The sequence below is a fragment of the Siphateles boraxobius genome, unplaced genomic scaffold (assembly GCF_051911475.1).
Source record: "Siphateles boraxobius isolate OS27281-9 unplaced genomic scaffold, OSU_SipBor_1 29, whole genome shotgun sequence".
In the NCBI taxonomy this organism is placed as follows: domain Eukaryota; kingdom Metazoa; phylum Chordata; class Actinopteri; order Cypriniformes; family Leuciscidae; genus Siphateles; species Siphateles boraxobius.
The window spans coordinates 339,065-366,606 of NW_027508908.1; the positions used below are offsets into that span (position 1 = coordinate 339,065).

At 37.7% G+C, this 27,542-nt stretch overlaps 2 protein-coding genes across 3 annotated transcripts in view; both read right to left on the bottom strand.

Moving 5' to 3' along the window:
• The window catches only part of LOC143753475 (uncharacterized), a 50,674-nt gene extending 44,843 nt beyond the window's left edge, over window positions 1-5,831 (bottom strand). The window contains exon 1 of the mRNA XM_077245824.1: window positions 5,667-5,831. Coding sequence (XP_077101939.1) covers window positions 5,667-5,760 — 94 coding nt within the window. The 5' untranslated portion in view covers window positions 5,761-5,831. The remainder of the gene's footprint in view (window positions 1-5,666) is intronic.
• Window positions 5,832-6,271: 440 nt separating this feature from the next.
• On the bottom strand, window positions 6,272-26,785 carry LOC143753498 (uncharacterized). 2 transcript variants are annotated; one of them, XM_077245872.1, is made up of 8 exons: window positions 23,827-26,785; window positions 22,824-22,960; window positions 15,151-15,287; window positions 13,342-13,435; window positions 13,069-13,256; window positions 12,754-12,938; window positions 12,551-12,678; window positions 6,272-11,117 (listed from the first exon to the last, which is right to left on the bottom strand). In XM_077245872.1, exons 6-8 carry the CDS (start codon window positions 12,860-12,862, stop codon window positions 10,782-10,784), a joined length of 573 nt encoding a protein of 190 aa, XP_077101987.1. In that variant the 5' UTR covers window positions 12,863-12,938; window positions 13,069-13,256; window positions 13,342-13,435; window positions 15,151-15,287; window positions 22,824-22,960; window positions 23,827-26,785; the 3' UTR covers window positions 6,272-10,781. The 2 variants fall into 2 exon arrangements, with proteins under 2 accessions (XP_077101987.1, XP_077101988.1); XM_077245873.1 differs by lacking the exons at window positions 13,342-13,435; window positions 15,151-15,287; window positions 22,824-22,960; window positions 23,827-26,785 and having other exon boundaries at window positions 7,822-11,117; window positions 12,754-12,901; window positions 13,069-13,194.
• Between the last annotated feature and the right edge of the window lie 757 nt (window positions 26,786-27,542).

The window sequence follows — 27,542 nt, forward strand, 5'->3', positions numbered from 1 at the left end:
TGGCGGATTTAGCAAATTGGGGGCCCAAAGCGAAGGTAGGTATGGGGCCCCCCCATCCCTTCTTTAAAAGAGAACGAAAAAAAATGTACCGACTGAAAGCTACCCAGTGGGCACCTTGAAATCAATTTAACCTCAATATAACATCAAACATTATGTCAAAATGACGTCACGAAATAGGTCAAAAATGAAAGTCATATTGACGTCAAAGTGTCGATGTCAATTTGATGTCAAGATTTTGACCTCTGCTAATGTGATTATTGAAGACACCTGATGTTAACAAGCAGAATCACCAAAGGAGAAAATAAAAAATTTAAGCCACCATTTTGGTGATCAGTGTTTGCTTTAGTTGGGCTCTTGACCCCTAAACTATTAATATTTCAATGTTGTTTGGCTGATGTAAATGTCACTGTCAGATGAACATTGAGAAATGTTGATCAGGTGGTGTTGGTTATATTTTGACATAATCATCACATGGCCTAAATCACCCAAGTCATATAGAGAGTCTTTACCTTGCACTGTGATCCTATAAAAAACAAATGTCAGCATTTTCAATATAATCCAAAAAGCTAAAACCAATAATACAAAAACCATTTCTTAAAAGCTGTTATAATCAGAAGACTTGAAACCTGAAATAATTAATGTATGTGTAGGGACAGATAACCTTGAACTGGACATTTTAACTAGTACTTCAACATTTCAACGTATTTCTTAAGAATATTAATAACATTTACTATGCTTTTGAAGAGTTCACGATGACAAGAGGCTTTTTCATTTTTTTCTTTTCTATTTTTCATTTTTTTTTTTAGGTTGGTTGGGGGCCCCCCTACTACGACCGCTGTTAGGGGGCCCCAAGCAGCCGCCTACCTATGCCTCTATGTTAAGACCGCCACTGCAAATAGGGCTTTGGCCTGGCTCCGCCCTACTACGTACTTCCGCTCGATTTTCATTTTCCTTCAGTACGTCGTCTGGGTTTGTGGAATATTCGCAGGTTTTCCCCGGCCAATGGGGGGTGTTCGTGCACTTGCGCGTGCCCAGGACTGAAGCGCCTTTCAGACAGGACGCGGAATGCGCGGCACTGCGCTATAAAACCCATTCATTTCAAGGACTGCCAAAGATACATAACAGCTACAAGTGTATGCATTATGCAAGCACTATATACAGGATTCACCTTATTATACTTTATCGACACAAATTTATAAGTCATACAGCAAACAGACACCCCCAAATAGTCTATAAGGCTGTCTTTGAGTTCACTTGAACAAGGGTTAAATTACTTGTCAAGCTACAGAAGAATACCATAATTCCTCCGTTCAATTAGTCCTAAGACATCGAGAGTCACGCAGGCAGACCTATAACAACCCAGCGACAACACAATATTGGGAATAACATGCCTTACCTTAACACAGAATAAATTTCAAGGACTTCGCGCGCAGATCAATGGCCTTCAACGTTTATATTTTTTCTACGAATCTTTGAGTTAACATGTAGCCTACTAAACATGATTGGAATTTGCACCGCAGCGCCATCACACCTTGATGCTCATGACAAGAATAGCATGTATAGTTATCTTTATTGAAGTGAATTAGGTTTAAACCGCCGTCATGCATGAATGATATTTTTTGGTATTTTACACATAATACTCCACGATGATCACATTACACAAAACTGAAATTGCACGTCAAAATAAAACATTGTCAATATTTTTTGAGACCCCCAAAATTTCACTAATCACGTTTTCAGGGGAGCCCATGTCTTATTAAGGGGAGCCGAGCTCCCCGTAGTTCACACCCTGAGTACCCGCCTTCAATGAAGTTAAAGGGATAGTTCACCCAAAAATGAAAATTCTGTCAGTATTTACTCACCCTCATGTTGTTCCAACCCCGTAAGACCTTCGTTCATCTTCGGAACACGAATTAAGATATTTTTGATGAAATCTGAGAGCTGGATCACTCCTCCATACTAGTCCATAGGCTTCAAAAGGATTGAAACTTGCCGGCCTCGAAAAGTTATTACAGACATCGTTAAAATAGTCCAAGTGACTACAGTGGCTCAATCTTAAGTTTATCAAGCGACGAGAATAATTTTTGTGCGTAAAAACAAACAAAAATAACGACTTTATTTCAACAATACATTTCCTTCTCTTTTGGCCTCTAGTCAGTTAACTTAGTGTAATGGCGTAGAGCCACGTCACACGTAGGCTCACTATTGGCCAACGCTGGTCATGTGGGTGATGCGTGACGTACAACAACAGAAGCTCTACGCTTTTACACTAGTGAACTGACTCGAGGCCCACAGAGAAGGACATGAATAGTTGAAATAAAGTCGTTATTTTTTTTTTTTCTGCGCACAAAAAGTATTCTCGTCGTTTGATAAACTTAAGATTGAGCCACTGCAGTCACTTGGACTATTTTAACGATGTCTGTAATAACTTTTCGGAGCCTGCAAGTTCAATCCCTCAAGAAGCCTATGGAGGAGTATGGACTGGAGGAGTGATCAAGCTCTCAGATTTCATCAAAAATATCTTAATTCGTGTTCCGAAGATGAACGAAGGTCTTACGGGGTTGGAACAACATGAGGGTGAGTAAATACTGACATAATTTTCATTTTTGGGTGAACTAACCCTTTAACGCTTGTCAATGGGGAGTGGCCAGACTCTCTGTAGAAATGAAATGTACAAGAGTCGGGTAGGACCAGGCTAGGTCAATGCAGGCTTTTCATTTAAAATAATAAAATATGCGCTTTCAAATCTATATATCAAGACCTTTAACAAGACCTATATAACCTGTCTTTTACAATCAAATACATAATTACAATCAAAAAGCATTTTTGGTAAACGTTTTAGGATGTGACCGGAGCAGCAAGCCTATGGGAATCTGTGGGAAGAAAAATTGTCTCAGGCTGTTCCAGTTCATTAAATGACAATCTTATATATTCATGTTTGAAAAGTTACATCAAAAACAGCTTTACCTTATGTCATCTCGTCTGTCAGACATAAGTTTCAACCCGTCAAATGCATAGCGCGAACACAGCACGCAAGCGCACTACATCAATAGCGCTCCTATTATAGTCAGCACGGCAGCGATGACGAGTAAGGGGAGGCTGCAGACCTGGAGCCGGCAGATATACGCCCCTGGCAGTTTTACGCCCCTGACAGGTTTACGCCCCTGTTGTTCCTGATGCGTCCAGTAGCGGGTGGCTGTACAGCGACACGAATTGAGTTATGTTAGTAAATAATCTTCTTTGGTTTTTTAATTAATAAATTTATATATTTTGTATTGCAAATGAAAGGATACAAGACATTAACAGTGAGAAAGAGAAAAAAAATAACAAGGGGGACATCAAAAGAGATTGAGGCTACACAAATCAATACAATTTTACATTTTGTCAATATAAAAAATTAAAGGTGCTTTACATCAGACTCAATGATATTATTTATTTTAGAAACCTTTGAGTTTAAAGGTTTTGACATTTTCTTAAAAGAAGAAAAAAGGGACTTTATATCAGAGGAGAATATTCTTAAATTAGGATCATTGAATGGTTCTGTCTTTATAAGAATGAATCTTGCCCAGAAGACAAAGTAATAATACCGTATAATCAAGATTTGTATCGTTAGAATGAAAATCTGACAAAAAATTATAGATTCTGTCATTTGTGTGTTAAATAATCTGCTAAAGTTATTGTTGTTTAGCAATGATGCAACATTTATTATTTATAAACAATTAGCTTGGTATAGGTAGCCTATCAATTCATTTCTATATCAATGGATGGGTCTATAATTTATTTCGAGAGACAAAAAGTTCTTGACGGTGAAGTTTATGTTCTATCTGGCTTAAACTTAGCTATACCACGTGTAGGTTTAGTTGCCCCTAGTCTTCTCTACTCACTTTAAAATGCATTTTCTTTTTAATTTTCTTTTGTTGCCTGTCTTTAGCTTGTCTGAGATCGCCTCTTCTGGTAAGACCCTGTTTACTCCTTACACTAAAACATACTCCACATGGTTTCTGGGGCAACATTACAGTAGATATTGGAAATATCTGAACTTGTTTTTTTACAGTCTATGATGTGAACACACAAAAGACACATTTATAATAGGCATGTATACATGTATGTAAATCTCTCTCTAAGTAAAGAGTTGAACTGCACACTCACTCAAATATTTTGATTATTTCCAACATCATTTCTTAAAATAGCTTACTGGTCGGGACTAAAATGTAGGGTATCTGCACTTAATGTGGGTTTTATCATACTCTGTCTTTACCAAATTCTTTTTAACTTGCATCTCATAAAGGTGTGTTTGCTTTAGCTATAAGAAAATTAAAATCTATCTCTAAACTTATAAACACCCATTATTTTTTTACGACTAACAAAATAAACAACTTACAGAGACATACATGGACATGGTTTTAATGTCATTTTCAATTTTCTCTGCACAGTCCATCATTTCTTTTGGTGGCCAAAAGAAATCAAAGTGGCTAAGTTGACACTTTTTTCACTATTGTTCCATCAATAAGTGCTTGTGCCGCTGTACTTTGAAGATCAGGAGCAAATTGATGCAATCCACACACACCTGACATCAATTCTGCACACACACACACACACACACACACACACACACACACACACACACACACACACACACACACACACACACACACACACACACACACACACACACACACACACACACACACACACAAACGATAAAATCACCATGGATGTCCTTTTAAAAAATAGTTAAAGAAGAGGGGTAAACCATAGGGGAGTCATCATAATTCATAAATGGTGTCAATAAAAAAAATTGTGAACAACAGTATTGTGTCTTTCTTTTAAATGGCCCTTGGAATTTTAGAAAAGGTATAAATTGTGTTTGTCTTCATAAAATGCTGTGTAGGATACTGTTTCTTAGCTGTACAAAACATAACGACCAATAGAGAATGGTACTACAGCTAATCAAGGATCCATATAATTACACGGTACTGTATGTCTAATGGGCTAAATTTGGTTAATATCTGAATGTAACTATAAATTCACAACAACATATTTCACTCAGTCTTCCATATAAAAACCTATGGTGAATAGGCCAATAACTGCAGTAGGTCATATACTTGTCATAACATAGTTGATCCAACTGTGTATTTTTAAATTTTCAATTCACAAAAACACATAGTCTTCTGTAGGCTCAGTGAAGAGAGTGAAGCCCAACTGAATAGCTAAAGACATTTTAATCCGTGCAGATCTAAACTGTAACGTTTATATTTAAATGAACAAAAAACAAACAAAACAATGTCTATGGACGGGTTATTCATGTGTAAGAGTCGATTTATTTATGTTATTTTGAAGTATATTCCCCTACTGGACGCATCAGGAACAACAGGGGCGTAAAACTGCCAGGGGCGTAAAACTGCCAGGGGCGTAAAACTGTCAGGGGCGTATATCTGCTGGCTCCAGGTCTGCAGCCTCCCCATATAGGCGATGACAGCGATGCTTGACATTGACTCAGCGTTGGGTATGTGAGGGGGATCATCATTTGTATTGACAATAAAAATTACCCAGCAGCTGAGTTACAGAATAACTACCCAGTATATGGGTAAAAATATAAAGAATAACCCAATAAAATGACCCAAAATGCTTTGTGTTTAAAATAAATAAATATATAACAAACTTACACGGTCCTTCATTCGTCCATTCTTGCCTTGTTGATGACTGACATGTTTTCGTCTTCACATTTGGTGTGGTCTGGTTGTCTTCACGCAGATCCATCTTTATCTACAGGAAATGTTCGATCCAGTTTATTTTCCAAATCGCTCCATCAGTCAGTTATTCTTCTTCTTTGGGAATTAACAGCAGCTTGCATCCAGAGGCGTTGCACTACTGCCATCTTCTGGGTTTATTTCCCTGTAATGTCCATTACTATATTCTCCTCATCAGATCTGTCATTGTTAAAACAATCTATTTTTTCCTAATTTTGCCATCATGTTTTCTTCATATTGTCTGCAAATTATGTTCTATACTCTAAAACCTGACAATAATCAGAAAAAATAGTTGTTTTTATAGTTTTAGATTAATACCTTCATTGATTTTCTTCCTTGTAAAAAACATCCCTTTAGGTTTCTCTGTGGAAAATGTAATACTCAATTTTCTCCCCCACTTTTCAACCTGCTGTTTTCAGATCAATTTAAAAAAACTCTAATTCCCTGCAACTTAATCATTAACCCCTCTCTCCAGCATATCATGTGCTTTTTGCACGTCACAAAATACTGCTACTGCTGTCTCTTTATTTTTTCGTCTTCCAAACAAATTAAGGGAAAACAGTGTAATAGTGATGTAATTATTCATTAGATATTGTTTATTTAAAGAGCAAACCACAAGAGGGCAGTTGTCTAATAGTGTTACCTTGGAATACAAAGAAAATAATAAGCATACAAAAGGGAGACTGAAAAGAGCGTGTGTCACATGGGCTTTCAATACAACTTGGCTGTCTATGCCGTAGAAATGCAATTAAAATAAAAAATAAAATCGGTGCTACCTGAATAGAGAAAACAAATAGGTAGGACACCTTTACAATCTTTACAAATAGGTAGGACACCTTCAACACCCATAATGCACTAGGCATGTTGCCGTCCAAGGCCACTCCCACCAGTCTGCTACATGGATACGCCTGACCAGAGTCAAATACCGCCTTGCTTTAATTGGAAATACTTCTTAGCAAACTTTTAGTTATAATGGTGTAGACTTTTATTGAATTCAAAGAGTAAATGTTTAGCGGGAGTGAGTTATTTTCGGTTTCCAGTGAAGGATCCAGTGTGTTGTAGGCAGTGGCCAAAGGCTGCAAAAGAATCATAAATATGGAGAGGATGTCCCAATGAAAAATCTGAAAAACCTCTGAGTTTGTAGTCAATTATAATCAAAATATGACTACAAACACAGTGTTTTAGGCCAAATGAAGGGGAAAAACTGAAAGAAACTGACGTTCTGTCATTTTCACCCAACCTCATAAAGTACGCCATCGCGTACAGGTAAGAAAGCTGTTGCTATAGTCTTACATTTTTATTATAATTCTGTTTAAAGAGTATAGTACAATAAAATTTTCAGTGATAAACCTACCTATACAACAACAGTTCTGTTAATAACTCTCTGTCAATTCGGCTGTCCCAGACAGCAACATAGTGTCGGCCCAGATCCGGCCCTCATCTGGTCCCTGGGGCGGGAATACAGAAATGCAGAAGTATAACATGTCTTTTTCACAAAAAGCCCTGGAGCTGTCAAAAGTCCACCTATAAACTTGAAACAAATAAACGTGAATTTCTCAGTCAGGTAACAGAGAGAACGAGTTAACCTTGTTCAAATACATATACTATCGACATTGTTTATACAAAGCAGGTTGAAAATAGGCAAAGTTACACTTTAAGTAAAGCTTTGGCTGAATCAATTTAAATGTGCATTCTTACCTGTCCTACAATGATAATTATTAATCAAAATAATGTCTTACCTATGTAAGTGTGAGGCTGTGTATGGTGTTGGCCCTCATGAGATCTGTTTTTAGTGGATGTTTTCCTTGGGAAGTTAGTGGTAGGGGTGTTCGATTCAGGGTTTTTTGGAGTCGACTCCGATTCCCGACTCCTAATATTGGAGTTTGCGGAGTCGACTCCTCGACTCCATTTACTTTCAATCAATATAGAGTCAGGAATAAAAAAACACCTTCTTTCCCACTCCAGTACTGGATGGGACATTCTGATCGACAAATCTGTTTTTTATAACAGTAAACACTCTTTTAATGTACCCGCGATGTTATATTGTCATGAAAACACCACTTCATTGATAGTAGGCTTATGTTGAACTTTATTCTTGTACAAACAGACGCTGTATTAAGCAGTACACAGTAAAATAGACAGTGTCAAATTAAGACTTAAAGGGTTAATTTTAACACTACTCTGGATCATATATGGTCCCACTCTATCTAGAGTAAAAAGTAGTGTTGATTTTACGGTGTTAAAAAAGCACCTTATAGTGCAAAAAACTTACAACACGCGTAAGTTTTCTATTGTGTTACGCTTTCTATTGTTGAAATAGTTTTACTCTATGGTGATTAACACCATAGTGTTGTTTTAATTGATTTTTTATTACTCTGAAAAAATACACTGAAAAGAACACTTTATTAACACTTTCAATGTTTTACAGTGTTACTGTACATGATCAAATAAAATCAAGACTCTTCAGACAGATGTAAAATTATAAAAAATTAATTTAACAAATGGCTAAAGTCACATTAATGAGGAGTTCAAATTCAAATTCATCAATTTCATAGATTTAAGAACAGATTTGAACAAGATTGCAATAAGGTACTACAAACTGAAAGAAATTATCAGACCCATATGACATCTGTAAATCGAAAGGTTTGTAATAAGTGAGTTCATTGACATTGAAGACTTTCAGAGAATCACTGGGTCTTGGATCTATTCTGTAGGCATACAGATGTTCATCAAAATAAACAGTTTTAAGTTGCGATGCCACCAGTAACACCAGTCGTTTCTAACAAAGATATCTTTGATTTTGTAAAACACTGGCAAATCAAGGTTTACTTCACCACAGATAATTAATGTAGAACGATATTCAGTTCCATTACACTTCACCCATTTCACGGAGAGAACATTGGTTTGTGGTGGAACGTTCAACTTGGATGCAATCTCAAAAGTTTCATTCAAGTTACTAAGAGAGACAGTCTTTCCTGGTCCAAGCACTATTCTGTCATGGTTGAAGGTCTCCCAGTTACATGCCATCCAATTCTGATGTTTTTTGGCAAGTGTCTGGGTGATGTTCTTGAAACATTTTTGTTGCATCTTGAAGAAATTGTGTTTTGACTCATATCGCACGGACAACATGTGAACAATCGGCCCGATATTTCTAATACATCGTGGATAGTGAGTCAGAAAATGATGTTTAGGCAGTAAATTCTTTTCTGGAAATAAGCACTTGAACAGCCTGTGATGTTCAGCAATCAAGTGTTTTAAGTAAACAGTAAGGGCCTCAGTTAAAATGGGAGAAAAGGCAATGTTTACTATTTGCAGTAAAAGTAGTAGGAGCTGCCAGTATTTATCATCTTGGGGCACAATGTCTCCGAATATTAGTGGTACATTCCGGAGTAGACACCAACACTGAATTGCGTTTATGCCCAAATCATTGCTCTGATCATCCAGTTTTACAGCAGGAGGTCGATTTCTGCTCTCCCTGTACCCATAGTTAAATGTCTGCAATCTGCCATCTAACTCTTTTGCAGTCAAAAAACTCCCTTGTACATAACGCAAAACAAGTTTTAACTCAAACTGCCTAACTCCCTCTAAAACATCATGCATTATGTTTACAGAAAAGTTGTCCGATACACTGAAGTACTGCAGAGTGTTTAACAAACATGTGCGTTTCACACCACAAACATGAGTTAGTGTTGGGTCTTATTGTATAGCTTCACAGTGTTGCATGTGCGTCTCTTTCGTGCGAAAAGTTACATTTGGCTCATCTTCACAGAACACAGTTTGATAATCTTCCGTTTTATTTAGGCAAAACCTACAGCAATACAGAGCTCTAAAAGATTCAACATATCCAAAAAGACAATGCAAACCGAGATTCTCTCCCGTTACTTGGACAATGCTGCCACGCACAGAACCACCAAGACCTTCTATTCCCCTGGTCTCAAGAACTTTTATGTAATTAATAATAGGTTCCAATATCGCATCAAATCCATATGTTTTGATGTCCTGGGCATGGAAAAGTGCACATAAATGTATGTTTGCTAAAGATGAATTAAATTGTGGTGGGAAATTTCTCAGAGTAAAATATATACCCCCCAATTTGTGAATTCCCTTCTTTGACCCCAATGGATTGGCAGTCTCGAAATCATCGTAAAACAGTTGAATTTGAAGTGCATTTTTTTCAGTGGAAAACAGGGGATGGCTCTTAATATACTGTCCGTCTTCAATATCAGTGTAAATGCCATCTTTATTTGGTATGCCCGACTTGAACCTGCACAAGGTGTTTGGATGCGTTAAAATGCTCTTTAAGGTTTGCAGAACTGGAACATACGAAAACCTGTCAGTCACTGGAACTTGCTCATATATTCCAGTTGTCCGGTTTTTCCTGTTGTCAGATCTGACCCCAAGTACTTTCTCCACAGGCTGAACAATTCCCCATTTTTTTGTAAAATATGAGTTTCGTTTAGAAATGGAATTAAGTAAGGTGAAAGGGTTTTCTATTTCCTGAAATGACTGCACTATTGTACTTTTAATGTCCGTGTCCTGTGAAGATAAGCAATTTAGAGCAGTCTCTTTTACTTGATCCTGGATGTCTTGGTCAACTTCTTCTATAGACATAACAAATGTATTAATAGTAGTCTGACCGACACCTGCAGCTTGCAATTGTGCTATTGCTGATGCACACAAATCTGTAACGTTTTTGCTAGAAACTGGCAAAGAACTGCCATTCGAACATGTAGCCACATCAATACTATTTGATAGCTCAACAACTGCATTCTGAACAGTATCATCTTCAACAACTGCATTCTGAACAGTACCATCTTCAACATCATGTAAGAGAACTTCATTACTTCTTTCATGAACTCTATTCAAATGTTTGCGGAATCCTGAAAATGTACCAACTTCTACACAGCAACCTGCTTGACCACATTTAAGACGAAGTGATTTGCCAGGCAACAGTCCATGAATTAACTTAAGATGTCGGACAAGCACATTTGTGCTCTCAAGGTAGCAAGAACAAACAAAGCAGATCATTTTTTACTGACAATCAGCTCTCGAATGCATGAATCTAGCTCTGAGCTCAGCAACTCTTGGACTCTCTTTGACCTTGCCAATATCAATCTGGAAAACAGTTGTCTGTACGAATGTGTACATGTTGTGCAGCACTTTGCTGTAAGATGCGCCAAACACAAAGTGGGCTTTGAACAGTTCATCAAAGGCACCCAGACCACTCACTGATTTGCATGGTATGGCTTTCTTGTCGAGACTTATGTAGTATGCATGAATGTTGTTTTTCTTTGTCCCCATGGCGAGCAGGTATGGCTGTGTGCTCTCTTCGATGGCATCAAGGTGATCGTGGATGTTAGTTCCTGCCTAAAGATAAAACAAAAACCAACACTCAAAAGTCAGCTCTCTAATTGCCTATTCTACTTACATCAGTTTTCCAAAATACAATGAACCCAACTGCCATATTTTGAGTAGGGATGCACCGATCCGATACTCCGCATCGGTATCGGCTCCGATACTGCCATTTTTGCCGGATCGGGTATCGATCAGACGAGGCCGATCCAAATCCGATATTGTGCGTATACTATTCTGTGTTATTGTTAAGCTCCACAAAAGCACCAAAAACATTATAAAGCACCATAAAGTTTTCGTGCACTATATTACAAGTGTTCTGAAGCCATTATAGTATAATGTGAGATAGAAATTAACATTTAAGTCATTAAATTCAAGATCACGTAAACTTTTCCCTCCGCTGCGGCTGTCAGTCATTCTTCATTCAGTATTCAGCTTTGCTTTCGGTTACGACTGTCAACATGATGAAACCCTCTCCAAGATTATTCAGTGTTACTATTATGAGATAAAGGTCTGTTTCGCATAAAACAACTTTATCTTGTTGGACTTTATTGCTGTAACGTTAACTTAATCATGTTTCTACCGGGTGTCTGTTAGATCACAACACTAGAGTAGTGTCCACAATAATTGTTCTTCACGCACACAGTAATTAAAATTTAAAACTGTTAAAATAAAAGGCTCAATAAACTATTGCATAGATAGATACTGTATAATACACTACGCATCAATATGTCTTTCGTTTTTGTTTTGAACTTTTCAATGCGGACTCGACGCGCTGCGCGCTGTGACTCGGTGTTGCTTCAAGCGCATCATTCTGCGCTCGGGATGCGCATAAGCGCTTTGAGCCGCACTGTATTGCAGCCTTTCATATCAATACAGTGACGCAATGAAAGATTATTAATGGCCTTTCTTTTTTCTTTCCTATCTATCATATGTTGCTGCCTCATTAAACAGGTGTGCTATACATTTAAAACATGTCTCAATTGTATAGTAGCCTATAGCTATATATAAAATAATTTATCTTTTTGATTTTTGTTATCTTGTTTTTTTCCACTAAATGTTCACATTTTATACAATTATTGTGGACTTATGATTCTTCTAGACTAAATTTTACGACTGAATTATCCACTAATCTAGTTTATAAAAGCATTTTTGTCATAGATTATGATCATATATTTTTTGGATTTATTTTTCTTTATAATGAAGTTGTCTGTATTAAGTAGATTGTGTTTAACACACAAAAGAGTGATTATCAGTTCAACACACAGAGAGTTATATAAATTCTACTTAATTTAAAAAAAAACTGTGTTGGTATCGGATCGGCATCGGTATCGGTCGATACTCAGAATGTTTGATATCGGATCGGATCGATTCTGAAAAAAGTGGTATCGGTGCATCCCTAATTTTGAGGCAGACAACCTGATACTGACAGAAAAATCCAAATTTACCTTTTTGAAGATGACGAGGTGTTTTTCAGCTTGACATGCGGACATCTTTCCAGGTCTCTTGCGGCCTTGCGCTGATGGTGGAATTAAATAAAGTAAGAGAAGAATTGAAGCAAGATCTTGGTCCCATCCTGAAAAACAGATATGGCAACTTCAAAAGAATTCAGACACATCTAGATAATCTTATTCTGAACGCAAAGTCTAACCTGCAACATCTGTTTCATCCTCTTTCACAGCTGATTCCGCAGAGTCAATAAGGTCCTGAAGGTCTTGGGAGAAGTGAAGGCCTTTGCTTTGTAAAATGACCTTCTGCATAAATGTAGTTGGCCACCTTTCCAGAAACTTTGCAGATGTCTTAATCACCAAAAATCAAAACAAAGTCCTGCTCAATCTGTAAAAACCAAAAGGACCATCCATTTACTTCACAAGGGATATTTTAATAGATGTTGAGAACAAATGTTGTCAATTAAGCTTAACTTAAATTAAGCCCATAACATTTATTTAACCATCACTAGTCTTACCAGGCCTTTAATGTCCAAAAAACGGGGAAATTCAGTCAGCACATCAGTGGATCTGCTTGGGTCTTAAATCATCTTGCGACGATACTGAAACGTCTCCCTCATTTTGACCTTTAGGGTTTCCACCTCTGATGTACGTTTCATAAGAGAAACAGCTTCTCTACACTGCTCTGAGGATCATAATAATGTTCCTTTGAAAAACAAAAATGTTTTCATTAATACAAAAGTGACCAACTATCCCATAACTAGATTTTACCAAGAAATATTTTCACTTACATATCCATTCTTTGTGTAGGGATCACGAAGATATGGAAACAGGGCAACACTTCCTTGGGCATACATCTCTCTGATACGTTTAGGAGGAGATGTGCTGTCAAAATTAAACGGACAAACATTCGAATTTCAGAATATATATTTATATGCATATAAATTTAAGCATGCCTGTAAACGTATATACAGTATCAATCTAACGTTTGGAATCATTCATTTTTAAAGTTTTTGGAAGAAGTCTCTTATGCTCATCCAGCTTGCATTTTTTTGATAAAAAAAAAATGTCATTACAAATTAGGGATGGGCATGATCAATCGACGATCGATTATTGATCATTAAGAATTTCGCCGATCACGTTAATTTGTTATCGATTATCATTAAACTAATGCTGCTGCGTTGCGTAGTGTGAGTGGAAAGTGAACGTGTTCCCCGGGCTGGTCAAGTTAGTGTGGAGGTACCTGTGCATCCCGGCAACGTCAGTCCCCTCAGACCGGGTGTTTTCAGCGGCTGGACTGAAGCCTTGTTTACACTCGACGCGTCCGCACGAGCGCGAAGGTGAGCGCGGCAAAAATGACGTCATTGCGGTATTCGGTGTTTCACAGGCGAGCGCGTCGAGTATAAACGCCTCGTCTGTTTGGGGAGGTGCGCGCGCAGTCTGCGGAGACTCGCGCTGCAGAGCCAGGCGAAAGTGTAAACGAGGCTTGACGGTCAGGTTGCGGTCGCGTCTGACCCCAGATCATGTCATCAACATGCTTATCTTTCTCAACAAAAATCAGTAGACTGGTGTAGAAGTTGTATGTGAGTTACTAGTTATTTTTTATGATGCTTTGTTAAGTAGCCTAGCCTAATTGATTGTTACAGTAGGTAGACTATAATCTCTCTCACCCTCTTTCTCGACTTTCTTGGATAGTTTTGAGTTACATTTTTACAAAACCTGTCAGATCTAAGTATTATTATGTTTTTGGTTAAGTTATTGTTTAACATGATTTTTTTATTATTTATAATTTTGGAACAAACGAGGGTCTCTGTTTAAGAACGCCAACTCGCAGCTGCAGGTTCCGTTGCTTTCGAGCACCGCCGCGCATATATCTTCAAGTTTAGCCTAACCGAACGTCCAGTTTTACTGCCACAAGTTGATCATCTTGTAATAAAGATCTAATCGAGGAAAAACACGCTGTATTTTTGTATTTTCATTGCATTTTTAATTTATAAAAAGTTAAATAAATAATGAATTTGAATATAAAAATATTAATGGTTAATCGATAGTCGATCGTTAATTCTCGACTAATCGACGATCGACTAAGAAAATTTAATCGAATGCCCAATAAAAAAAAAAAATACATTGTCATTAATTACTTACCCTCATGTCCTTCCAAACCCGTAAGACTTTCATTCATCTTCAGAACACAAATGTAGATCTTTTAGATGAAATTTGAGAGATTTCTGTCCCTCCATAGACAGTCTACGAAACTACCACTTTGACGGTTTAAAAAGTTAATAAAGCGATTGTAAAACTAATCCATATGAATTGAGCGATTTAGTCCAAAATTTCTAAAGAGACTAGATAACTTTATATGATGAACAAATTGAATTTAGGCTTTTAATATCTTCATTTGTGTTCCGAAGATGAACGAAAGTCTTACGGGGCTAGAACGACATGCAAGTAATTTATGACTATTTTCATTTTTGGTTAAACTAATCCTTTTAATAACTTTTACGTTTTCGAGGACTGAAAATAGAAATGTCTTGATATTTAAACATTTTCCATTAACAAGGGAATCCTGGATGTAGAATATAGATTACTTTAACTGTTACCTATGCTTTTCAGTCATTTCTGCAGTAAGAATCTTGATCATCTTCCTCCTGGTGCTGTCAGTCAAGCTTTTGGTTGTGTTGTATTCCCTGATAATTGTGTCCCCACTAGGTTTAGCCTGCAGGATTTTTTGGACCAGCTGCAAACAATTACAAATCGAAAAATTAGAAAAATTAATGTATTTTAGTAATTCAAATAAAAAGGTTAAACTAATATATTTAGAATATATAACTATATACATATGCATGATTATACTTTTCAGAGGGCCCACATTTCTGTATTTAAAATCCTTTTTTTTTTATTGATTTCATGTAATATTCAAATTTTCTGAGATTTTGAATTTGGGGTTTTCATAAGCTGTAAGCCATAATCATCAAAATAATAACTTTTGCGTGAAATTCTAATTTTTCGAGTTTCACCTGTACACAGTACAATCAGCGACAACCTCTCAAGAACGATTCAGGGATAGTTAACCCAAAATGAAAATGATCCCATAATTTTCTCACCCTGAACCCATCCCTGGTGTATATGACTTTCATCTTTCAGATAAACACAATGGGAGTTATATTAATCATATCCTGGCACTTCAAAGATTTATAATGGTAGTGAATGGTACCCTAGATTTTGAAGCCCAAAAAAAGAGCCACCCATCATAAAAGTAATCCATTCATCTCCAGGGGGTTAATAAAGTCCTTCTGAAGCAAAACGATGAGTTTGTGTTAAAAATATTTAAAACTTTATAAAGTAAAATAACTAGCTTTCAGCCGAACGAACATACGGATTCTTTTGGCCGGATTCCAATTAAGTCTAATGCACAACTTATACGAGTAATGCGACGTACTGCTGATATTTACGCTACGCCACGACACTACTACTTCTGGCGTCATAAATTCTGTAAGTTGCGCATTAGGGGCAAGTAGACTGTATGGCTGTTACCTAGAATTTTACTTTGTAACGTACTAAATATGAATTTTATTTTACACAAACTCATCGTTTTGCCTCAGAAGGCCTTTATTAACCCATATTAATGTTTGTAGTTCGTTTACGATGGATGGATGGATGCACTTTTTTGAGCTTCAATCTGTTTGTTGCAACCACTGCCATTATAGAACTTTGAAGAGCCAGGATATTTTTTAATACAGTATGTAGTCAACCAGAATGTCTATTACCACCGCGGCACAAATAAACCAGTCGCATTTCAAAGTCATTCGCAAAATGACCGCCAGGTGCCGCAAAGGGACATTTTCCAAAACAGTTCCAATTGCCGCATTTTGAAACGTAAGTGGGGCTAATGTCAATTTACAGTAGCCTAAACAGGCACGTGCAGAGGGGGGGGGGGGGGGGGGGACTTTGGGTGCTCGAGCCCCTGCCCTATTTCAAAATTAATCAAAACTGCCCTTCTCAAACAAATATCAATGATATTGTTGTGGTCAAAACAAAATGCATTTGATTATAATTAACATGACAATGTGCAAAAAACGAAAGTAGCCTAAATTCACGTTTATTTGACGTTTCTGTCAGTCTGAGGTGTCGTTGCTATAACGCGTTGCTATGGGTTGCGTCACTTGCGTTGAGTTGCGCCTTGCGCGTGTCTTCTTGCTTCGGTCTTGACTTGACCATAGACTGTAAAAAAATAGGTCTTGACTGACGGGGTCAGTCTCCGTTTTCGAGGGTCTAAAACCCCGGAGTAGTGTGTGTGTGGACGGCAGGCATAACCGTAGCAAAAGCTATGCGTTTTAAAATGAAAATGCACTAGTGTTAACATAGGTATCCCACAGTCTGCTCGAGAACCGATACTCTAGAGCCAAATATGGCTCGACGGCAGGAAACAAAATAAACCAAACAATTTTTCAACTTTTTTTTCTTCACAATAATAAAGGTTTTGTGTCGATTCAATTAAAAATCCACATCACATATTTTAAAATATTACATAATTAATTGAAGCCATTGTCCATTGTCATGTATAATTAGGGTGACCAGACGTCCCGTTTTTCCCGGGACAGCCCCGTATTTCCACTCTAATTTTAGTGTCCCGACTTATTCTGAAAAAATCATGTTTTGTCCCTTATTTCATCGTTAATATATATATATATATTTTATATATATAATAGATTCCGTTTCCGAAAGGCTAAGTGAATATATATGTTACGTTCAAACCGTGTAGCGCGCATGACAGAGAGGGAGAGACCTTGTGTGTGTGTGCTAGTGTGCCTAATGAAGCGCATGTAAGACGCATTAATAGAGGAAATGCATTAACGTCACTTTCCCGCCGGAACACGCCCCCTCAGCCGGACTGAGTGGCAGAAGAGCAGCTGCGTGACTGGATTTAATAGGGGAAACTGCGAGAACGCAAGTAAAACAAACGATTATCAGTTTAAACTAAAGATTGGACTCAATATAGTGTTCCTTACAACTTACTAAAGATCCAGTGATCCATGGATATTAACATGCAGCCAGGAATCGTGTTTCCTGACATTTATATGTGCCTGATTTCGACACCAGGGAAATACATACAGCAAATTGGCCTGTGAATGCTTTATATAAATACAAAATAGGCAGGTCTAAATCCAGGTGATCACTTATCAATGTTATGTATATCATCATATCGTCTAGAGACTAAAAACTTGTATAGTTTTTTGTCAGTGTTTATTTAAAAATGTCAGATTATACAGAATATACAGTGGTAAATATTTGATTGATGAGTTGTCACTGCAATATATAACAATACAATATATAGAGAATGATTTTACCACTAAATTCAGCATATTGACACAAAAATGATAACTGCAAATCCACCTTTCGCTGCCTGGAGTCAAGTTGTTTCTATGAATTGTAGCGATCTATTTGCTTCTCTGTTCTGTAGCTTTAGGTAGTCTGTAAAAATATTCCTCATATTTATTGTCAAATCTAGTTGTACAGTCAGTCTCAAAGCTCTTTCCCGTTTTAGACGCGTTTTGTGTGTTTTTCCGCAGCATTCACACTGAAAACCAATGCTGCCGCTCAGTCTTTTTGCCACTTGTGGGCGTAACTGCAGTCACTCCGGCCAACGGTGACGTCACGTGCATTCCCTCTATACGCATGCGTTCTGTATCTGTCCCGTATTCCACTCCGAGAAATCTGGTCACCCTATGTATAATACAAAGACCAATCGTCATCTGGCACAACAAGTTCAAATTTCATAGGACAATGTGAAGTGGAGCGTAGTTTTCCGGTCATTTATAAATAAATCGTTTTAAAATTACATGGACAGACGAATTAATGTTTATGAAGCGATCTGAATCTGTGTCGTTGAACTAATGGGTGTTAATTGACTACAAAGCACTGCACAAAACCAGCACCAAAAGTAGTATTAATGGTAAGTATAGTATTCAAGTCACTTGTATTTAGTCTATATTGATACATCGTTTACCATTTGATGAAACTATCATAGTTTGTTAAATGAAGCCCATGGCGTACAGGCCTATTATGTGAAGTGTAGGCTGACAACAACACGCGAAATGGTGACTTTATTATTTTAACATTTTTGATAATTTTGCAGCAATAGTATAATAGTACAGTACTACTGGTCAAACATTTGCACACACATTACTTTTTTTTTTTAAGAAGTCCCTTATGTGCATCAAGTCTGCATTTATTTGATGAAAAATATAGCAAAAAAAAAAGATTACAATTTAAAATAATGGTTTTCTATTTTAATATACTATTTGATATAATTTATCTATTTATGTGATGCCATATGCCCTTTTTTTACATTTGAGCCCTGCCCCTGAGGAACTCTCTGGACGTCCCTGAGCCTAAGAATAAAATACAACTATGGCAATTTCCAAATTAGCCTACAAAAAACATGAAAAATCAAAACAAGAGTTATTGACATTTGCTGTACAATAATGAAACAAACAAAGATTTGGTGGAGTTGAAACTGCATGTTATAAAGTAATAATTTTATTATTAAATAAAGCAAGAAAATTTGGTTAATGTTATTTAAACAAACAATCATACAATTCATAGTATACATTAGGGGTGTAACAGTTCACAAAATTCACGGTTCGGTTCGATACGATAGACTTGTGTTACGGATCGGTACGTTTTCAATACAGCAAAAAGAAAGAAATGCCAGAGACAGTTCCTTGATTTAATTTTATTAATTATATTTTTATTAAAACTAACATCATAAAGTATGATTATTTTTTTACTTTGAGCAATGATGGAGCTATACTTGACTTTTCTTAGGAGCATATAAAACAAAACAGCTCCTTGGACAAAATGAAATGTAATATTGTAGTAGTAATAAACAAAGGTTTATTTTAGTTCAGATTAACATTTGAGGGCAGCAATTGTATTCATAATGTCTAAATAAAACCGACGTAATGTTACTTGAAAGTATTAGCCTACTATTCCTGCCAAACTTCCATGATTACAGTTAGTAGTGTTACTACAGTAAATCCATGGTGAATGTTGCTGATCTGTGGACACTGAATAGTTCATTCATGGCACAAGGTTCTTCCTGGTTTCCACGTCAGCGCTGTTTGATCCGTTAATAACGGAGAAATGTGAATGTTTCTCACTAGATCTCGCAGCGATGTTATTACTTCAGTGGCGAATTCAAATGTTTTATTTACTAGATCTCGCTGTGTAGTAACAGTGCTACTTGATTAAGATCGGCTCGCGCTGCATTGGTCCAAACTGATAAACGGTCCGTCAACCACACAATAACGAGTAGCTTACACTCTCAGAAAAAAAGGTACAAAAGCTGTCACTGGGCTGTACCTTTTCAAAAGGTACACTTTAGTACCTAAAGGGTGCATATTGGTACCTTAATGGTACATATTAGCACCTAAAATCAGAGGTGGGTAATTCAGGGGTCAAAGAGTAAAAGTCCTGCCATATGTTTATTCCACCCATGAACTCAGTCAGCTGATTTCACTAATTAGTTCTATCTCCTGTGTGAATTATCAAACCCAGGTGATTGGAACAAAATACTGAGGAGGACTTTTACTTTCTGAACCTGGACTTTACACCTCTGCATAGCAATGGCACATGTCAGCCAAGAGCAAAGAAATAAACCAGAACTGGACCTTATCGTAGCCAAAACATATGTGTATATTAAATATGGAGTAATTTCAGCAACAGCCTTAAATGAAATCAACTGGAAGAGAAAAGAAACATTAAATCTGTGAAGATCTCAACAGAGGAGAATAAACAACTCCACAAGCAGCATTACCAGCTTCACTTATTACTAACCAGACTGACTTTATTTCTTTCAGACGAATAAAACTGAATAAAAAAGTTTTATTGAGAATTAACAGAGGTTTAACTCTGTTTTATTTTAAGTCACCATAACAGTGATTCGTGTTTCCATTAGTTGGGCTCTTAACTCTTTTCATATATATTTTGTCTTTTTTAGCTGCTGTGACAGTGTGTTTGTTAAACACATCAGCAACAGCAAAGGAAGCTAAAGTGATATAAGTTCAGGTGATGATGGTTACCTGTTGATGGTTTTATAATCATCATGAAGTAGACTGATTTACTGAGGTTTTTATAATCTAACAATTATCTTGTTCCACTAATATATTCACATCACAAACCCTGTATTACTGCAGCATGAGATCCAGCAATGTAACAATCAGTTTAGACATATTACCAAAAATGAATAAAAAAAAATTAGCCAACGCTGACACACACAGATATCAACAATCAGCACATGAATCTCAACAATGGTGACAATCACAAATATTTAGATAAACAGATTAATTCAGAACATCACTGAAAAGCTACTAAATCACAACAAAAACAACAGAAAAAAATTATAGCAAATATTTAGAATCAAACAAAATTATAGGACAATTCAGCATAATTTATTCATGTTGCAATGCATGCTGGGAGTTTTGTACTATGGTGGTATCCAGCATGCATTGCAGCACACTAGTACTTTTGATTGTCACCATTGTTGAGACTCATACGCTGATTGTTGATGTCTATGTGTGTCATTATAAACTGACTTTTTTGTGCTCATGTTCGTTAAGGTCTTCTAACTTATTGTTATAATATTGCTTGATCTCATCCTGTAGTAACACAAGGTATGTGATGTGAAAAAATGTAACAACATAATTGTTAGATTAAAATACTTCAGTGAATCAGTCTGTTTCATGAGGATTATAAAACCATCAACAAATAACCATCATAACTTGATCTCATTTCACTTTAGCTTTCGTTGCTGCTCCAAATATGTTTGACAAACACACTGTCGCAGCAGCTAAAAAAAAACAAAATATATAATAAGAGTTAAGAGCCCAACTAATGGAAACACGAATCACTGTTATGGTGACTTAAAATGGAAAGAGTTAAAACCCTGTTAATTCTCAATAAAACTTCTGTAGACGTCTGACAGAAATAAAGTCAGTCTGGTTAGTAATAAGTGAAGCTGGTAATGCTGTTTGTGGAGTTGTTTATTATTGGCTACAATAAGGTCCAGTTCTGGTTTATTTCTTTGCTCTTGGCTGACATGTGGCATTGCTATGCAGAGGTGTAAAGTCCAGGTTCAGAAAGTAAAAGTCCTCCTCAGTATTTTGTTCCAATCGCCTGGATTTGCTAATTCAGACAGGAGACATAACTAATTAGTGAAATCAGCTGACTGAGTTCATGGGTGGAATAAACATATGGCAGGACTTTTACTCTTTGACCCCTGAATTACCCACCTCTGATTTTAGGTGCTAATATGTACCATTAAGGTACCGATATGCACCCTTTAGGTACTAAAGTGTACCTTTTGAAAAGGTACAGCCCCAGTGACAGCTTTTGTACCTTTTTTTCTGAGAGTGTAGGGTGTATTCACACCAGGAAAGTCCGATAGTTCACTTGCTTTGGTCCGGACCAAATACAATTTTTTTTTTTTTTTTTGGTACGGTTCGCTTTCACACTGCTCTTTTTGCAAGTGAACCAAAATTTGTAAACAAAACCACACGTGTGTCGTGCCGACGCGGTGTCATTGGTTGTTGCGTTAAATCTTACCCAGATACAATAGTGCTATTTTCTGATTGGCTAACAACACCAGAGGAGACGCGCTTGATTCCTGCCGGTTCCACAGTGAGAGCGGCGCGGCCAGAGTTTTGGGCGCTGCGGCATATTAAATATATTACAAATCGTTTTTCAGCGTGAGAAATACAATGTGTTGCGGGAGAGCGTGACAAAAGACGGAAATGAGTGACTGTCACGCTCAATGCGTGACACTTGAGAGCCCTGTCACTCATTCATTCATTCATTCCATTCCAATGATGCACACACGACGCGCAGAAAGACGCGCAACAGTATCGTGTGGCCATACAGCGCGCCGGAATGGAATGTAGTAGGCTACAACAGATCACTTTCCCATAACGCAACTCCGACTACGGAAGCCTGCTAACTCAAAGGCGCAGTGCTTTCTTGCAATTGGGTCGGTTCATGTTCACACCGTAAACGAACCGTACCAGAGTTCGTTTGGAACCGTACCGAGACCACCTCTTCAGCTAGGTCTCGGTTCGGTTGTTTGGTCCGCACCCGAGTTCGATTGCTGTATTCACACCTGCCCAAAAGGTCCGCACCAAGGGGGGAAACGAACTAGAGTTCGATTCAATCGAACCAAACAAGGCAGGTGTGAATACACCGTGTCAAACAGACATTGATGTGTGTACAAACTCACAATTCTGGCTTCATCTTCGGCTCTCTGCTGCTTTCTTGAAGGGGTTCCATCACCCAGAATAGCCGCGTCATCAGATTCCTAGTTTGCAGTCACAGAGGAGCTTCCCTCATGTGACACTGCAGGGGTCTGTGCTAATTCTATTGAAAAACGGGTTAAAAAATTACGTTGAGACTCATTTTTTTCAATACTGAAAAAAAACAACAACAAAAAAAACAGGAAAGCACTGCAATTTAAAATAGGACTGTCAAAATGGTAAAAAAAAAATTGTGAATATCATCACTTTTGATTATGCTGAAATCGGTCGAGTATTGGTGCCAAATTGTAGAATGCTTTTCTACAACTTTTGTATAACTTTTTTAGGATAAAATAAATGACTGTTAGCATTAATGACATTGGCTAAATTGATTTGGAGGACAGAAACACTCAAAGCATTTCTTTAATCTAATAAATAATTGTATTTATATAATTTAAATTAATAATTTGTGTATTAATGCATGTTAATATGAACTTAATGTACTGTATTAATTTATTAATGTTAATTATAATGCAAACAGAATAACAGATACATACACAGACTTGTATACAGACATTCTCGGTTAAATTTACAACTGCAAATATTTAGGAGTTTATTTAACCTGAAATAACATGCAGTATGACATGTTAGTAAAGATCGATATCACCTCGCATGCTCTGCGCACTCAAATAACGGCTGGAATTGGAAGACGGACGGAATTAGTTTAGGACTTTCACAATTTTTGCATTAATGTAAGTTAATTCTCATATAAGAAAACTCATTGGCAGCGCATACAATTCAGTAAGAACAACTTGCAATGAAAACTCCACAAAACAAAATTATTTCTTTCACACTTATCGTTAAATATCGTTAAAAAAATGTATACGTCACAAAAAAACGCGTTTCAGTCCAAATTTTACCGTCTTCAATGCGTGGACACAAAGCAATATCACACTTAAGGCTATCAAAGTAAATAACTTATACAATTACCATTTGAAAGATTTTCCAATTTTAGCAGAAAAACGCCCAAATTTGTCTGCTTCAAAACCTCCTCAAATACATCCTCGTCGACTTCAGTTCCAGTCTCGTCAAAAAGCTTGGCCTCGCCCTGACTGGAAGCGGGAATACCGAATTTCATAAAGGCTGTGAAGTGATTGTACGCAAAAAAAAACTCTGTATTGTCACATTTTTGCCAATTTCCCATTCATTTCCAATGGCGGGACCATTTGGTCCCGAAGGCCCTGAGTGTGACCATTTTGTTTACAACCACTTAGACTATTCAAATCCTGTCCCCAATTTTTTGGGGTGTTCGTATACCAAGTACCAACAAAGTCACCAAATTTCGGACCATTCCGATGAAGCTATGATTTTACACATTTTTTTATTTAAATTCTTCGGGACCATTTGGTCCGAAGAACCCCAGAGGGTTAACACCCTGTAACTACACTGAAAATGAGTACTCATTAACACTGTACGATGTAAATTTAACTCTTTAGGAATTAATAACATTTAACACTGCTATTTTCACACTTCTGATTTTACTGTGTACTGAAGTATTAAATAGAAAAGTATCCGAAACGTCTGTGTATTTGATAAATATTGCATTTATTTCCCTTCAGCGGTCATAAAGTATGCAAACACAGCACGAACGTCACTACGAGAAGCACAAAGTTTCCTCCAGTCGAACCATAGACTGTAAAAAAATGACAGGAACACACTTTGCGTCTTTAAAAACATAATACAGAGACGATATTCCGGTCCTGGAGTCGATTCAGACACTAGGGCTATTGAGAGTCGAGGAATCGATTCTTTTGGAGTCGACTCCCCATCACTAGTTAGAGGCATTAAGAGCAAAATAAGTGGCATTGGACGAGAGAACGAAGAGCATTATCCCTGCTCCAAACGCAGCCTTCTAGCTTCCTCATGAACCAGCCAGAAATGTGTAATAACACCTTTTTTTTCAGAAGGCGTGGGCTCCCTCCAGGCACCCATGCTGGGTCCAGAGTTAGAAGAGCATGCGGGGGCTGAAGGAGCCTGAGACTTAAGGGGGAAGTAGCATTTAAATGCCGCAGACTGAACCCTAGCCTATCTGAACCTCTTGACTACGGTGTATTGACACAGTAGTGTAGAGGTTATTGAAGTTATTGGCCTGAGAGGTTATTATTGAGAGGTTATTGGCCTGCTATTGGCACGGAGGGTGAGAGGTATTTCTGGAGGTCAGCCTGATTAGCCTGCAACACCGCCATAGTACAGACAGCCTGAACTGCCACCGCGTAGGCCTTTTCCACCAGTCTAGCTATCATTTGACATGGTTTAGAGGGCAAGACCGGAGCCTTCAGAGAAGATGTCGCACCAGGGTAGAGATAGATCATGAGTGCCTCTTCAACCCAGGGCATCTTCTCATACCAGTCCCTCCACATTCTAGTAATTTGAAGTAGTAGAGGTTACTAAGCAATATTACCCACAATCTCGACACCACAGAATGTAGATCGGGGAGAAAGAAGATGCATGAGGGAGGAACATCTATGACCCACCAGGACATGCTCATCAACTCTACTTGGAGCAACTTCTTTTTTCTCTGCCGACAGGTCTAGACTGAGTCTAGCTGTGGGGCGGGTCATGAGCTCAACCAGCTCCTCGTACACGGTGCAAAAGGAAGAGGAGGGCTCATTGACAATGTCCACCTCAACTCTTCAGAGCCAGATGCAATTAACATACCCTCGGCCAGGGGGATGCGTTTCCCCAAATCATTGTATCAGCATAGTTCAACGAGTCGGTGTTTCCCGAAACCATCATTCCAACCAACATTCACAAACAGCAATGCAAAGTTGTGTGTTTGAACGACAGATCTCGACCTGTGGTTAGAAGCAGAGTTTCTTGTTTGCATGACATGTGGACTCAATGAATTAATTGATGAAACTAGATGTCGCCTTGGGGTTCTAAACATGCGTCAAAACCGCCACCATCTTAGAACAGGGGTCTTGTCATAGGAAGTAGCTAGGAACGCTGAATTCATGGATGATGCCGGACTTTTGTGCTGCGTATGGATGTTCACACGAACGAAATCTAAAAAACAGACATCAAGGGATTACATTTCACAAGATTGTGAAATTTTGTAATTTTTTTAAAATTTCTCTGGACTCAATGATAAATACATGTCTGACCGTTGGAACGAACCAAAACAAATCGCATTCATGACAATTTATGGTGATTTTATTTCCGTTAGAGCATTTCCTACATTGACGCTGATGAGGGGCTCCCCTGTTTCAAGATGGCGGCTCTATTGACGCATTCGTTCCAATGAACTGCCGTAGCCAGGCGACATCTAGTGTTTATATCTATGGAGTAAAATAAGCATGATGACATTCAGTATAATCTGTGTCTTATTTAGAATACATACAAATGTCATTTACGTCTTTTAGTTTGTTCAGAGATTTAAAGCGTCCTTATTGAAGATATGCGAACGAGCTCTACGTAAGAGCCTATGATTGAATCTGGAAATATAGCAAAATAAATGAGAAAAATTTAAATTAGTCATCAGATGCCATGTCCGTAATTTATGGCAAAAACTCAAATATTAATTTGATCTCAAACGATTCATTAAAAGTAGTTCACCAAGTTCATGACATCATTAACCAACGTGGTTGAACAAAAACTTTGGACAATATGTTTTCGGGAAACAGTTGTGACTAGCTAGTTGATTTCTTCAACGATGCATCGTACAATGGTAGTTAAGCAGCGAGTTGTGTCGTTGTACAGGAAACACACCCATGATCGGAAGAAGCTGCAGAGTGACTGGCAGTGGATGGCACCGCTACTCAACTGACTCAATTTTTAAATGATTAACTGAGATTATGACTACGGTTAACTAATTGTAAAAAGTTTTCCTTAATGCATTTTATTTAGGTCTAGTTTTCCTTGTACCAAATGTTTACAATTTACAACGTATTCTTGCTGAGGTTCAGCGTCTCCTATTATAATGAACAATAGAAACACTTGCTTGAGTAGGCGTGTAAACATGGCATTGCAACCAAATTGTCCCACTGGACTCCTAATTATCCTAATTATATAAAATATTGACTACATCTCTCTCCTCTGATAGCTGGTGGGGTTTCTGGTACGATATGACAGCAGTCACTTCATTCAGATGAATGCTGCACACAAGCGGAGGAAGAAATTCCCCCACTCTGTTGAAAAGGCTTCTTTTCAGTATGAATTGTCATGTGACATTTAAGGTGTCCATGTCTTGTGAAGCACTTCGCACATTGAGGGCAGGTGAAAAGCTTTTCACCAGTGTGAATACTCATGTGTCTCTCAAGGCTTTGACTCAATGTGTAACTCTTTCCACAATCAGGGCAGATGAAAGGCTTCGCTCCAGTGTGAATTTTCATGTGTCTCCCAAGGTTGTTTTTCATTGCGAAACTCTTCCCACATTGAGGGCAGACGAAAGGCTTCTCTCCAGTGTGAATTCTCATGTGAATCTCAAGGCCATATTTCACTGCAAAACTCTTTCCACACTCTGAGCAGGTGAAAGGCTTCGCTCCAATGTGAATTTTCATGTGTCTCCCAAGGTTGTTTTTCATTGCGAAACTCTTCCCACATTGAGGGCAGACGAAAGGCTTCTCTCCAGTGTGAATTCTCATGTGACTGACAAGGTTTCGTTTTGCAGCGAAACTCTTTCCACATTGAGGGCAGGTGAACATCTT

Coding starts and splice junctions, on each gene's coding strand:
- LOC143753498 (XM_077245872.1), bottom strand. CDS start 12,862: ATGCAGAAGGTCATTTTACAAAGCAAAGGCCTTCACTTCTCCCAAGAC. Junction 12,679..12,753: donor GGATGAAACAGATGTTGCAG/GTTAGACTTTGC, acceptor TCTGTTTTTCAG/GATGGGACCAAGATCTTGCT. Junction 11,118..12,550: donor ACCTCGTCATCTTCAAAAAG/GTAAATTTGGAT, acceptor TTTTATCTTTAG/GCAGGAACTAACATCCACGA.